Below are 15,706 nucleotides of genomic sequence, written 5' to 3'. Positions count from 1 at the left end.
ACATCTGGAATGATCATTCATCTCCTATTAGGATTAAGAGACTCTATTATAAGCATTTTTTGAAATAAATTATGTGATATTTATTAAATTGTGAGCCTCTAATTAGATGATGATGATGATTTCCATCGTGATTAAATGTGAGTTAAATTAACATCAATGTTATACCATAGGTATATTATAATCACTAATGATAAGTTGCTAACAATAAAGTGCATAAATCTAACCGTTATGGCCTCTATAATTCAGCCATGCATATTTGTAATTGTTCATTTTTTTTTAAAATATTACAAAATCGATAAATGTTCATAAACCTAACTGTTACTGTCTCCTTAATTTGGCCATACATATTTGTAGTTGTCATGATTTGTAACGATCACTTATTAAGAATTTGTAACCATCTATGATTGTACATGGGCAATTATTTTTTTAACTTTAGTTTGAAATAATCAAGTTAAAACATGTTTTATCTTATTCGAATGAAAAATACGAATAGCAATTATAAAATAGCATTTTTATCCTACCCTTTTTTTATTTGTTGATTTATCCCCTTTATAGATGATTTTTTTTGGAATATATTTTGTTCAATCAATATATCCATTTCTTTTTGGGAAAAAAAATTGTTGGTTTTGAATAAAAATTGTTGGTTTTTTGTTCTAGGAAGGGTATTGGTTTTTTTGGGAAGATTGAAACTGTAGAATCCCCTTGGGGAAAAGGGGGGTTCATATGGTATGCAAAAATCCTTTAAAAAGGATGATGGAGGTTGAGAATATGTTCACATGTGGACATTGTGATGAGATTGATGAATTTTTTTGCCTGTATGATATTTCCTTTTTTCGGTATAATTTTTTGTTTTATATGTTTCTATGTTTTGTAATTATGAGTTATCTCCTTTATGTATTTTAATTGACGGGCCGGGAGAAAAACCCCAAATGTTGCCCTTTTAAAAATGTTTTTTGGTGTTAGTTATCTTATTGGGTTTTTTTTGGTTATTTATATGAACCCGGGTTTTACTACTTTTTAATGCATATATAAAATATGAATTACTTACAAAAGTTAAGAGAAATATAATAACATTAAATTGTGAAATGGGTGCATTACTCATTCATTTGATAGAAATTGTTGCCCATTCCATTTTCAAAAAAGTTATTATAAAAGATAATTGTTTATATAAATTGAATTCTTAACTTTATTAAACATTTAACCCAATACCCCTAATTTTATTTCCATTTGGACTACCGAAATTGTTGTTTCAAAATTTATTTTGACCAATTTGTAGGGTAATATTATGAAAGTTGAAAAGTTTTTAAATTTATCATAAATGGAGGAAATTGAAAGGTTTTTAAAAATATCCCCCCAATTCATTTGTTTAGACTATAAATATATGATAGTTGATAGTTTATAATTCACTCACTCGCTTTATTTTTTGCAAAAAATTAGCTTGATTTTTTGGTATTCTTCAGAATTCCCCCAACCATATTGTTTTTTCTTTTTGTATATATTTATACATTATTATTGTTATTATGATATATGTTCATGTTCCCATCAAACAATTTTCTAAATTAGCATCAAATTTAAATATGTGTTTATAACATGTACATTGTTAATATGTACTATTGTTATATTTTGTTTAAAGTTCTTATATAAAAAAGTAGGCAATCCTGATGGAAAAGATGACAAAGGCTGAGGCGATGAGGCCGGAGATTATGAAGGAAAAAAGGGTTTTTGGGTATTGGAGATGAGACAAGCAAAAAAAAAAAGATTGGGAGAGATTAGAAGAAAATAAGAAAATTAAATGAAAAAATTTGGGCGGGAAAACTTTCAAAAATGAACTTTTTTATTTAATCTAATTAGTTGGTCATTTTTTTTTTATTGAGAATTTTTTTTTTGAATTTACTAAGCAATATATTTCTACAAATTTATTGATTTTTTTAATGTTATTTGATTTAATATATTTATATAATGATTTTATTATATACTATTATGCTTTTAGATTTGGTACGAAATATTTTTTATCATTTCATAAAATTATTTTAATTTTAAAAAAAGTTGAGGAAAATAGAAAGGACCCTTAACACAATATTTTTTTTCTAAAAAAATTATAATGAATATCATTTACCCTTAAAATTGGGAAAAAAATGTTCGATTAATGATACATTTCCTTTCTATCTTTCTTCTTATTTTCTACCTATTTATATTTTTTTAACGTATTTTCATTAGCAAAGTATGGGCTTTACATATGTTAATCAAGCTATTGAAAAAAGTGAATATTTTTGGATTAGGTTCACCAATTACACTGAATAATTTAATTAATTGGGAAATTATAAAAAAAAATGCTCGTTGAGCTAAATATTTTCAAACTTAAAAAAATATATATATATTTAAAACATTATAATAAAAAATTTGTGTTTTTAATAATTATTTGTAATTATACTCTATAGAATATTACAATAATCAACCGAAGATTCAATGGCCAATAAATAAATATCTTAATATACTAATTAAGTTTGTCAAAATAAACAATCATCTAACTGTAAAACATCATTTTCATTTATTCTATCACTGCAAGAAGAATAGAAAAATTATATCTATGACCACAAAGATTTTCAAATTTAAACAAAGTAATGACTTTTAAAAAAACTTTTAAAAAATGGAATGGAAGACGGAAATATAAACATTAATAAGAAATATAGCTTACAACAAATGAGATACTCGTAAAGCATCTCCAATGGGACGACTTTCCTCCGCTCTTTCCAAAACACCTTCGCACGTCATAAAGGGCTTCCCCACCGCAAATCCGCCTTCCCATCGCTCTTCCCGCGAACTCGAAAAAAAAAATTCACAAATTCACAAATATTCAATTTATGTTACAATTAAAATATCGATATGAATCGAACGGAAAAATGCAACGATTTTATTTTTAAAAAAAAGCATACATATTTAAACTAAAAAAAGTACATGTTATGCCTTAATCTCTATAGTTTGCGCAGCAACGCGGCTGTATGATATGCTTTTGTTTTATGTCTTAATTTCCGACGATAATACATGCGTTGGTTTTTTAAAAAAAACGATATACGAAATTTGCAACAAGGGTATATATAGATTCTTTTTAAAAAAATTAAAAAAGGCGAATGTCCCCAGACGTTCAAGGGCGCTCATTTAACCAAAATCCGACGCCCTTCCACACACCCTTTCCGCGACGGCCGTGCTCTTCCCGGTCCTCACGATGTCCGCGCCCGCCTCCCGGCATCAATGGCGACGCCCCGACGCCCTTCCGAAGCCTCTTCGAAGGGCCCCGGAGATGTTCTTACTATCCGTTAAATAGTAACTAAATATAATTATTGATCTCATTAAAAACAAATTTTATTTTATTTTAAAACCATAACTATGTGAATGAGAGTGTTATATTGCTAACTACGCTTAAATAATAGCCATTAGATATTCAAATTAAAGGCTTAGATCATTAATCCCTAAACGCCAATACGATCAACGAAAAACGTTAATAAGGTCATAGGATAAATTCCAAAAAATATCAATAAGGTATTAATGCCAATTAACTACATGTTTAGTTATAACTAACTTTTAAAAGAAATCCCAAAACTTTAAATTCATATAACATATATCAAATCAAAGATAATTTCATAAGGATTCCAACGATATCCTACACTGCTACGTTCGACGTCAAAATTTGAAAAAAAATTCAAAAATTTTTAATTTTTTCAGATCAACAAAAACGCCAACATACTATATAAAATAGCAATATAATACGCCAATATAAGCAGCATTTAATTTGAAAACTGCAAGATTTAATTTTATATAGTATGTTAACATCATTCAAATAAAGAACCCCTTTCATTGAAACTGCAAGATTTAATTTGAACCCTGTTCATTCTTTTCGCCCAAATCATAAAGAACCCTAACCTCAATCTCATACCGCTGCCGCTGTCACCACTTTGCCGCCGTCTCCGTCCATCTCCTCTCTCACCTGCGCCTCCACAGGCAGCAGGGAAGTGCTGCGACGTTTTTGGAGATCCGAAATACTCGCACTGGTATGTTGCCCTAGCACCAATCTCCCCTTTCCTCGCCTCTTCTCTCCCAATCGGCGCCTCCACTCTCTCTCGCCTTGCCTGGCCATCATGCCTACCGCACTGCAACGCCGGATTCCTTCCACCCTGCTTCACCTTCCCCGAACTCAAATATTGTGATTTTGTTTCTATATTGGTATTTGTAGATTTTGAAACCTGTAGCACGGATTGGATAGATATTTCTTCCTAATGTTTCTTTCAATAAGCTCATTTTGACAGCTTTACAATAAAATATCAATTGTGCATAAGAATCTGCGCTGTTCTAAATGTCAATATTTTTATAGGGGCGAGGAAGCATTGAATAAAAAGGAAAAAGAAGAAAAGGAGAGGATTTAAGCGAGGGTTTTGTGGCTGAATTGAAATTGGAAGGCTCTGCAATGGCGTCTGCATCATCATCGTCGGTGGGGCCAGAGATCCCATGGGTGGAGAAGTTTCGCCCCACTAAGGTGTCTGATATCGTCGGCAATCAAGACGCCCGTTGCCCGCCTCCAAGTCATCGCCCGCGATGGCAACATGCCCAATCTTATTTTGGCTGTCAGCATTCTACTCTCTCTCTCTCCCAAATGTTCTTCTTTTTCGGTTTAATTTTATGCTTTGAGTCCAATGGAGTATCCACAATGGAAGTATAGCAAATTATTCCTTGTCGAGAAATTGGTCTTTTCTGTGTGGATTTTGGTTAGGAGGCTCGGAATTTGTTATTACCAAGTGCTTCGGTGTTTGTACATCCTGATATCGTAGTTCTGTAATGTTTTCAATTTGCATAGTCTCTTCAATTTTCGCTAATGTTCTGAATTCCCAAAAATGATTCTACGCCGGTGGTAAGCATTACTATCTTATAAATTTCTATTTGGATATGTATATGAATAGATCTTATACACCTTTGAAAGATGAAAAATTAGACATCTTCTGGTTTTTTTCTCAGCAATTAGCCTTGATTGGTTCTTTCAGGGTCCTCCTGGAACTGGTAAGACTACTAGCATATTGGCTCTTGCTCATGAGCTCCTTGGCCCAAATTATAGAGAGGCAGTCTTGGAGCTAAACGCATCAGATGATAGGTATTGACGTATTTTCTTATGTCTTGTTTACATGACTGGGATTCACTCAATTGTTGCTTTTCTTATGCTTATATTCATGAATTTGGCCAGAGGAATTGATGTTGTGAGAAACAAAATAAAGATGTTTGCCCAGAAGAAAGTTACATTGCCCCCTGGAAGGCACAAGATTATAATTTTGGACGAAGCTGACAGGTGATTTTTCTGTCTCTCTTTAAGGGAATTTCAGTGGCATCTTTTGCTTTTTGCTCATATGTAGTACTACTAAACTGACGTAAGTTACTCTATATGGATCTTGTGCATAAGAGCATGACTCTTGTATTGATCCCGACTTATTCAACTTTGTTTTTCTTGTACTCATTTTTATTAGGGCTTTATTTTATTGTGTTTTGTTTTTGAATCTAATTTTCTGTATTATGTGATAGCATGACTTCAGGAGCACAACAAGCTTTGAGAAGGACGATGGAAATATATTCTAACTCTACACGCTTTTGGGCTAGCTTGCAACACTTCATCAAAGATTATTGAGCCTATTCAGAGTCGCTGTGCTCTTGTTCGATTTTCTAGACTATCCGATCAAGAGATCCTTGGACGTCTCATGGTGGTGGTTGCAGCTGAAAAGGTTAATCCCTTTCCAGTTAGATCTGACACTGTTTACTGCTGACGTTCATGTGGAAATTTCCAAGTTACTTAGATTGTTCAACATCTCTTCAAGTCAAATGCTTTTGCTGCAGGGTTACACTTATTTTCCCTTTGGACATAGAGAGTTACAATGACTGCACCATTTTGGTTGCTTGGCACTTTGTTTAGATCTATTTGGTACTCAACGCAATATTTATATTGTTCTAGGTACCTTATGTTCCAGAAGGTCTTGAAGCAATTATTTTTACTGCTGACGGTGATATGAGGCAAGCATTGAACAACTTGCAAGCCACAAATAGTGGATTTGGGTTTGTTAATCAAGAAAATGTTTTCAAGGTCAGTTCGTAAGTGAGTAATGATTTTACATTTATCTCAAAATGTTAAACAATACTATAACTCCATTGTGTTGCCTCCAGGTTTGTGATCAGCCCCATCCCTTGCATGTCAAAAATATGGTACGCCAAGTTATTGATGGGAAATTCGACAATGCTTGTGCTGGATTGAAGCAGCTCTATGATTCGGGCTATTCACCAACTGATATCATTACCACTCTATTCCGAATCATAAAAAACTATGATATGCCTGAGTATCTGAAGTTGGAATTTATGAAGGTTTGTATGATGCAATCTGCATTTCAGTCCGTGGAAAAGACACTAGTTTCTTGTTCTTGGATGATTTTTCATCCTTGTAGAAAACACAAAATATTTTAGTGCAAGCCAATAAAGTTAGAACTGAACAAGCACATTCCTTTAAACTGAAATCTCTTGTGATGGTTTTACAGGAGACAGGATTTGCTCATATGAGGATCTGTGATGGAGTTGGTTCATATCTTCAAATGTCTGGTTTGCTCGCAAAGCTTGCATTGGCCCGCGAAACAGCCAAAGCAGCTTAATTAGTTGCTAGTTAGGTGCGTGTCATTGTAGATTCTGAGATTGCCTGTTTATCGAAACACTTTGTGTATTTCCTTGTGCAAGTTCGTGCACAATGCCAGTAACTTTTGCTGCTGTAAAATGTTTACCTTGTACTCTTGTAGCGATGGGGAGGAGAGTTGTATGGTCGCTGGAAATATGTTTTGAGATGATTAGGATATTTCCCCATATTGGAGCTTTAATGTGTGGTATTCATAATTGTTCTGCTCGTACTTTTTATACCTAGGATTACAATTTATATATGCATATGAATGGAGTAGTAATTGGAGTAGAGGTTGATATCTTATTGTTTAATGATTTCGGATTCTCTTTTGAAATTTGCTGTGCAATGTTACTTGTATCTAACTATCTTTCCCTATAGAATAGACATTTCATTTATTTACCGCTTTAAAAAAATAATTATAAATAGTTAGAGGGTGAAAGAAAGCAGAGTATAGTAATATGCAGATAAGACTCTTCTCTACATTATTCTTTCTCTTACTTTACTTTTTCACCATTTTAATTATTTATAATTATTTTTTCAAAACGAATGTAAAATGAACGCTCTATTACTATGGAACGGATGAGTATTTTGTGTTGTGCATTTTGTATTGTATTGGGGTATGATGAATTCTTTATTGGCTTATGATGATTTTAGTATGAACTAGATCACTTTTCTTTATTATTATGACTGTGTTGCTTAAAAAATTAGCACTCACTCTTCTCTATAATTTTTAAAACATGACATTTCATATTAGAAAGAAAATATGATTATATCGATTGTAAACACTCTCCATCCATTTTTGGATCCAATATGGAGTATCAAAATACTCCACTGGGTTCAATAAGAATCCATTGAGTCCAACAATGACAGATAATTAGATGATACATATAAAATATTTTATCAAATGTTTCAATTTAATTCTAAAAGTTTTAAGTTCAACAAAAGATTTACTCAATGTTTCTCATTGATAAGTTTCGTTAAATCCTATATAACATCGTTACTTTTCATCTTTTTTTTTTTTCATTTGCTTCGTACTTCTCTTCTATTTTTAATTTGCATCCTACTTGTTTTATTTTTTAATCAAATTCAATAAGAAGATAGTACACGGTGATTTTATTGCTTTACTTGATTGCATTTAGTTAGATACTGGTAAATTTAATCCTCATATTAGAAAGAAATTATGATGATATCGATTTTGAACACTCTTAGATCATATTTATCGGTTGTTTTGGTCGACCTCCATGTCACATTTACAATTATAAAAAAACAATTAAAACAATGGCATGTCTCCCTCCTCAGCCATGGTCAGCTGGTTGGCAACCAGCGACGACCGAATGGTCTCCCAAATTCATTCATGAATTAGCCAATGAGATTATACCACTTGGCACAATTTCATTGGTTGATATAATTCTTTTAAAAAATTGATATATCTTTTATATATTATATAAAAAAATTAAAAAAATTATACCAAAATGTATAATTTTTCATTCTCTATAAATAGAGACCACATTTGCTATAGTTTTGTATAAAAAAAATCTTATCTTTTCTCCTCCTATAATCATTTCTTTGGTATAATTTCTTATTTTTTAGTCCTCTTTAATAAATTTGATTATGCAATAATAAATACTATTCATTTAATAATAATATTATTAAAAAAATAATATAAAATAAAATAAATAATAGTGTGGTTGGGTGGTCATTGATAACCGGTGGTCATTGATAACCCATGAAAATGAGTGTGGTTGAGTTGGATGAATATTAATGATGTGGAGGAGATAGAAATGAATTAAATATTGAAAAAGTGGATTGTTGAGTTGGGTTGGATGGTTGCTGATAAACATGGTCTTAGCCGTCCATTTTTAGATCCAATATGGAGTATCAAAATACGAGGTGATTATATGTTTAATATTAGTAAAAGAAGTTTTAAGTTCACATATATAATAAAAAAACAAAAAGTTTAATTTATGTTTCAAATTGATACATTTCTTCTAAATCATTTAATACCTTTAACTTTTATTATTTTTATTACATTCTCTCCATTACCTTGTAGAATTGGTTTAGTTTATTACAAATGGAAATTCCTCAGCAAGTTTTTCATTATTTAATGCAAATTTTTCATCAACAATAAAAAAGAAAATTAGGAAAACAAGAAGCGGGCTAATGAACACGAAATCAAAAGAACATAATTTGGAAACACATAGCTGGGATCAATGGCGGAGCCATAGGATTTTATGAATGGGGGGCCCAAATTTCTGATAAATAATTATTCAGTTTAACTAGTGTTAATATCGCAAGAAGTCGACATGGCATAGCCACATAAGCAACAAAAAGGATCGTTAACAGGAACATATGAATAGTGAAAATAATTAAAACATGGACAACAGAAACTATAAACACTTAGTGAAAATAATTACTACCTTCATCACTCAAATTTTGACACAATTTACTATTTCGGTCCGTCCCTGAAAATTTGACACACTTCACTTTTTACCATTTTTAGTAGTGGACCCCATATTCCACTATTGTCAATCATACTCGACATTTAAAAGCTACATATTTTAACGAATAGAGATCCACATCCCACCAACTTTTTCAACTCACTTTCAATTTCATTTCTTAAAACCCGTGCCGGGTCAAAGTGTGTCAAACATTTAGGTGACGGAGGTAGTTAGAACATATAAATGAAAACTATTAACACATGTTGAGACAAAGTCAATGTGGATTAATTATTTTCTTAAATTGTAAAGATAATAAATATTAGTGTGTGTAAATTCATTATATAAAATTACAAGTCGTGAGAAAATCAACAAAATCTATAGATAAAAATTAACGATGCTAGTAATATACTTTTATTTACATAGTTATGGGATAAAAAATATTTAATTCGTCTTAAATTGCAAAGATAATAAATATTAGAGTATGTGAAATTCATTACATAAAATTACAAGTTAGTGAGAAAAACCTATTGATAAAAATTAACGATGCTAGCATTTACATAGTTATGGGATAAAAAAATATTTTTTATTCATGGATATGTGTAGATTAAGATTTCAGAATGAAAGAAAAAATGATATTGTATATATTATTGTATTTATGAGATTAAACAATTTTTTTTGTTATATATGTATGATTTTAAATTTTGAAATGAAAGAGAATAAATATAATATTATAACATAAAATGGAATTAAACATAAAAGAGATATATAAAAAGGTAAAAAGAACGAAATAGCAATTTTGTGCATAGAGAATTTTGAACTCAGGCACTCACATAGAATAGGCGAATTTAGAAACCAAATGAGCTAGATAATTATTTGAATATGATTGTATACATATATTATATATAAGAAAAGTTTAAATGGTTGGGGGGCCCTTGAGGGGCCCAAGGGTCCCCAGCCCCAGCGTGGCTCCGCCTCTGGTTGGGATCATTTTCATAAAGAACACTTTAACACTTTAGTATTCGACATCATTTAAGAAAAGTAACTAATTTTATATTACTACTTGTATAAAATAATACTTCATCCGTCCCATATTATTCGCACTTTTCATTTTAGATCATAAATTTAGGATTGATTTTTTATTATAAATAAAATTAGAATTTTAAATGTAATGATATATCACTTAATAAAAAAGTTCTTAATTTAATCTAATATATTAATAAAATGATAAGAAATTTGTGACGCCTAGTATATCAAAATTAATATGTTTAACATATTAACAACACGCAAATGAATTCGTACATACGATGGAGTAGTATTATTGATAAAGTAAGATTAATTAGTATAGATTATTGGGCTTGTGACTGCAATATGAAAAAGGGCTGAAACCCTAGGCCCATTCTGAGTCCATTTCGAAGCAACGCCTTATATTGCTGTGATTGGGGGTTAGGGTTACTGGAATCTCACAAACTGACCTTCCGCGGCGAGCTCTCTACTATTCTGCAGCCATGGTTCTCAAGTAAGTCGCAATCTTTTCGTAATATCTGCTGATTTCCTGTTGTTTATACGCTATTGAGCATCCGTGCTTCACTGAATCGAATTTCGGCAGTGGAAATTATTGAACCTTTAGATGTTTTTAAGGGTTGTTTAGATTGGATTTGTTCCGTCAAATTCTAATTCTAGTCGCATTTTTGTCGTAGATTTAGAGGTCGCCAGATGCATCATATTTGGATTCGTGATCTATGCATATCAATTTCCATTTGTATTGATTTTCTACTTCTGGATAGTTGCTGGAAATCAGACTCGCACTATCTAATCCAGTGTTTTACTAATTGGAGATAACAAAACTTGTTTCCGAGTCAATTTGTTTAGAGAATTTGCTCTAGCCGTATGTATGTTGTTTGGATTCTGCTGTAAAACCTTGGTTTTGATGATAACTTTGAGCGCACTTGAATATTGAAGAATTCATCTGTTTGGTTCTCCAATTTTGTTTGTGCGTATATTGGATTTTGTAGATGTGTATTGTACGGGTACTGATTTAGTTGCTAATGGTCTTGGTTATCAGGACGGAGCTTTGCCGTTTTAGCGGTGCCAAGATTTATCCTGGAAGGGGCATTAGGTTTATAAGATCAGATTCTCAGGTGGGATAAAGGATAGCCAGGACTTTCTTTTACCCTTTCATTTGTAGTAATTCATATGGTTAGGGTTTGTGAATCCAATTTCCCACAACTGTTGTAGGTTTTCCTCTTTGTTAACTCAAAATGCAAGAGGTACTTCCACAATCGCCTGAGGCCTGCTAAGCTTACTTGGACTGCCATGTACAGAAAGCAACACAAAAAGGTACTTTTGATTGATATATCACCCAACACCGTTTGTTTTGCTTTTTTTATAGACTCTAAATGCTTTCTTTATTGGCATAGGATGCTGCTGCTGAAACTGTGAAGAAGAGGCGCCGTACCAACAAGAAGCCCTACTCAAGGTCCATTGTTGGTGCGACCTTAGAGGTCATTCAGAAGAAACGGGCCGAGAAGCCAGAGGTCCGCGATGCTGCACGTGAGGCTGCTCTACGGTATGAAACTTTAATTCCAAATGGTAAAATGTCATTCCTCTTTACTTGTGATTAGATTAGTTAAACAATTGAACTACTGTGTTGTATCAGTGAAATTAAGGAGAGGATTAAGAAAACCAAAGATGAAAAGAAGGCAAAGAAGGCTGAAGTTCAGTCCAAGCAAAAGGGTTCCGGCAAGGCCAATGTACCAAAGGGAGCAGCACCCAAGGGCCCTAAGATTGGAGGTGGCGGCGGCAAGCGTTGAAAGGTTTTTGCTTTTATATGTTATGCATAAGGAACACAAATGGTTATAAGCCATTGCCGTTGTGTGCTGGTTTTGCTTTTGGTCTACAACTTATTTCTTTAACTCAACATTGTCTTGGAAGGCTATTGGACTTTGTTTTCCCTAGAAATAGCATACATTTTTCTCGAGTCTGGTTGTCGAGCTCAGCTTAAAGTATTAAGTAGTATCTATCTATGCATTACTAACTTTTTTTCATCTGAGATTCCGTACTAAATTTTAATGCATTTTTTCATAAAAAACTTATACTCCCTCAGTCCCAAGTTACTTGAGGTGTTCCTTTCCTTGCACGGGATTTAAGAAAGTTGTGTTTAGTGACTTAAATAAAGTAAGAGAGAGAGGGAGAGAGAATAAATAAAGTAAAAGAAATAATAAAGTGGGTGCCATTAGATGTTTTGTTTTTAGCCAAAAAGTGAAATGATTCAATTAATTTGAGACAATCTAAAAATATGATAAAACATAATCGAACTACTCAAGTACCTATATTAAATATAGAGTTTATGAAGGACTCAATACAATATTTTTTTACTTCTATTAAGATCCGGACCATAATATCTTTCATTAATCTTGTAAGTTGATACATTGACTAAATTTTGATGGCAAAGGAGCTAAAAATAATTCTCATTTCTCATCAATATTTATCAGTCCAAACATAATTATTTATGAGCCATACAGTATCACAATCTCACATTTAGACCCTGATTTACCTGTTGAAGCATTCTATCTTCCCTTTTCAATGTCAATGCTAATAGAAGTTCGTTTTAGACTTGTAGTGATGTTAATTTTTAGAGCACAGATTTTGACAGTAATTGCATCATCAATTTAGTCGAACAAGAATGACACAAAATCCATCCCTAAAATTCATCGTCTTTTGTTTGAAATGATATACTACTACATTACATTTTTAGGATAAATCAGGAGTATCACATAACAATTGAAATTCACCATTCACCCACACAATATTTGCAAAAATACATACCTCCTCTCTTATTATCCACAATTTATATGACCAACATCCAAAACAAATATGGTTAGCTTAGTACCTGTGCCGAAGCCCACCACTAAACCCTGAAATGTCCCTCTCCGGCATCCCTTGCCGGTCCAGATGCCCCGATCCCGGATACACATTGCTTGACTGCACCTTCTGCCCTTCTCTATGCCTATTCACCGATTTTGATCTCTCCCACGGGGAGCTAGACCTCTCCGATTGAGGCCTCTGTTTCGGAGCACTGAGAGACCTTGCCTTTGCCTTTGAGGACTCCGTGTAAGCCATGTAGCTTGGATGCTCCGCGCAATTGCTCAGGCTGCTCTTGGCAGGCGCGAACAGCGCCCTCTTGGAACTCCCTTCCACTGATGACGAGTAGGCTGGGCTGTTGTTGGCCGTGTAGAATGGGCTTCCGTTGGCATTTATGGCTACCGTGAGAGGGCTTAGGGACGGACTTAACCATGTGGTATGGTGGTCGGAGATGTGGCTCGGGTGAGAGGAGTGGATGATGGTTCTGCCTGTAGGGCTCGTGCTTGGCCTTCCCGTGTCAACTTCTAGAACCTTCTCGCCTTTCCTCCTCTCCATCCAGGGCGAGGGCGACTTGTCTGGATCATACACATTCCTCTTCATTTTGGCGCGGGCAGGGGATTCATGCTCGTGCTGCTTCGTCGCGTGATCTGCCTTCTCCTGAACCAGTATTCAATATAGGCTTACATTTGACAACTTTACATATTCAATACTCCCTTTGTTCCATAGTAGTAGAGTCATTTCATTTTCTGCACTCGTTTTGGAAAAATAATTATAAATAGTTAAAGTGGACTTTTCTCTATATTATTCTCTCTTCACTTTAACTATTTATTACTGTCATTTTCTCAAAACGAGTGCAAAAAATGAAATGACTCTACCATAGTTGAACGAAGGGAGTACATGCTTACATTCTTATTCAATATCTTACTATGTGATTGAAGTGGGAGGACTTGGTGCTCTCCTCAAAGGGGAGTCGGCCTGCCCGTGCTCTGGCTTGGGCGCGCATAAGTGCCTGCAGCTGTCGTAACGTTTCAGCATTATGCTTCCGCAAAATGTGGCCTCTAACGAGTGCTTGGAGCTTAACCAACGCCTTCAGCGCCCGTAGAGCTCTTCTCGACTGCACACGTGATCAGTAATGATTCAGTAAGAATATTTGTTGAAAATTAGTAATAAAATGGATCACACATTATGATTACATTAGAGGTTGTTAGATTTAGAGCACCAATCTAATCAAATTCCAAATGTCTAACAAGACATCTCAACCATTGGAATGAAGTGAAGATAAAGTAATCCAATGAGATGAGAAAAGGTATCTCAAAAGATAAATTGGCAACTTTTTCACCCTTCTGTTGCACTGTAACTTTCTTCAAACTACTGTAGCAACCTTAACCAATAAACTAGGACTACCATTTTGCTTTGGAAAGTACTAGCCACGTCATCAAAAAATTTACTACTACCTTCGTCTACGAAAAAATAATGTTAATAAGGAGAAAAAATAGTTGATGTGTTATTAATGGAAAATGTGATTCACATCCTTTGAGAGAAAAACCATCCTATCTACCGTCCATAAAATAATACTCCAGTTTTGGTTTTTTTTGTTAAAATTTTGGACCGTTCATCAAAATTAGTGTACGCTGAACTAGAAAAGAATTTCCTGTTTTGTTTTAATTCCAAAAGGCAATGGAAAAATGGAATTTAGAAGATGATTCAAACCTATAAAAAAAATTAAATAATTTCCTATTATAGCAAGACAAAAAGAAGCCCAGGGATCATTGTACGTACAAAATATTGGTCATTTAATAGGTCTACTTTTTCCACTACCTTAACATTGAAAAAGAGAAAGGAAGAAAATTTACGAGATAACCACGGAAATGCGATTGAATCACAACGGCCGCCCGCTCCTCACAAACGATGCCGTTTTGTGGACCATACGCTGCGCCGCTGGTGAGGTGGGCTACCGCGGCCGCGGCATGGGCTGCGGCCACGGCAGCCTCGGCTATGGCGGCAACGGCGATTGCCTGCCTGTCGTCGATGGCATGGGATCGACGGCGGAGTTTTCCCTTGGGAAAGCTCCATCTCTTCTTGGAGGGCGGGTCGGCGTTCGGGTCGGGCTTATTCAAGCCCAACATACCTCTAAACCATTTCAAAGCTTTGCCCATTGTGTTAGAGATGATGAGTGAATGATGAAGCATGGAGTAGTTTAAGGGAGACTGAGAGAATGGGGGAGTGAAAGTGAAATGGTCAAGAATTGATATAACTACTATACATGGGATTAGTAAAATAGGTTATTGTTGGGTGCTATGGAAGTCTCTACCTAATTAGGAATCATTACCTCTATTTATTACTACTATTTTAGTATTGTTACAGCTATTGCTTACTCCTCTTAGTAAATGTTTGTTATCAAATTAAATTAAATATTAAATTTATGATATATCGGCAAATATACTCATTTTTAAAATAATTAAAATTTAAGTTTATTAATCATGTAAGTAAGAAACTGAGTTATTATAAAAAATGAATATTTTAATGTAAAACTGATAAACATGAAAAAAAAAGATAAAGTGACTAGAGTATAGAAAAATACTGGATAAAGTTAGTAATCCCTTAGACTAAAATAATTTTTTTTTAGGTTAAGAATAATTTTGATGGATGAATGAAAATAAAAAATGAGACTGTATTTTTATGTAACGAGGGAGGAGTATTAAACTAGTCACGTTTTATG

The 15,706-nt window shown here is 33.6% G+C and overlaps 2 protein-coding genes and 1 pseudogene across 2 annotated transcripts; 2 read left to right on the top strand and 1 right to left on the bottom strand.

The window, feature by feature from the left end:
* The first annotated feature begins 4,366 nt into the window (after nucleotides 1–4,366).
* Nucleotides 4,367–6,896, top strand: LOC125198160 (annotated as a pseudogene).
* A 3,606-nt stretch (nucleotides 6,897–10,502) lies between these two features.
* Nucleotides 10,503–12,103, top strand: LOC125198161 (60S ribosomal protein L24-like). The gene is made up of 5 exons (XM_048096585.1): nucleotides 10,503–10,642; nucleotides 11,189–11,264; nucleotides 11,362–11,463; nucleotides 11,544–11,692; nucleotides 11,783–12,103. The coding sequence occupies exons 1-5, from the start codon at nucleotides 10,632–10,634 to the stop codon at nucleotides 11,934–11,936; spliced, it is 492 nt and encodes a 163-aa protein (XP_047952542.1). The 5' UTR covers nucleotides 10,503–10,631; the 3' UTR covers nucleotides 11,937–12,103.
* Nucleotides 12,104–12,809: 706 nt separating this feature from the next.
* Nucleotides 12,810–15,211, bottom strand: LOC125198162 (protein IQ-DOMAIN 22-like). Its single transcript, XM_048096586.1, has 3 exons — nucleotides 14,841–15,211; nucleotides 13,913–14,101; nucleotides 12,810–13,644 (listed from the first exon to the last, which is right to left on the bottom strand). The coding sequence occupies exons 1-3, from the start codon at nucleotides 15,174–15,176 to the stop codon at nucleotides 13,009–13,011; spliced, it is 1,161 nt and encodes a 386-aa protein (XP_047952543.1). The 5' UTR covers nucleotides 15,177–15,211; the 3' UTR covers nucleotides 12,810–13,008.
* Between the last annotated feature and the right edge of the window lie 495 nt (nucleotides 15,212–15,706).

This window comes from Salvia hispanica, unplaced genomic scaffold (genome assembly GCF_023119035.1).
Source record: "Salvia hispanica cultivar TCC Black 2014 unplaced genomic scaffold, UniMelb_Shisp_WGS_1.0 HiC_scaffold_1250, whole genome shotgun sequence".
Taxonomy (NCBI): Eukaryota; Viridiplantae; Streptophyta; class Magnoliopsida; order Lamiales; family Lamiaceae; genus Salvia; species Salvia hispanica.
This window is presented reverse-complemented; position numbering and strand designations above follow the sequence as displayed.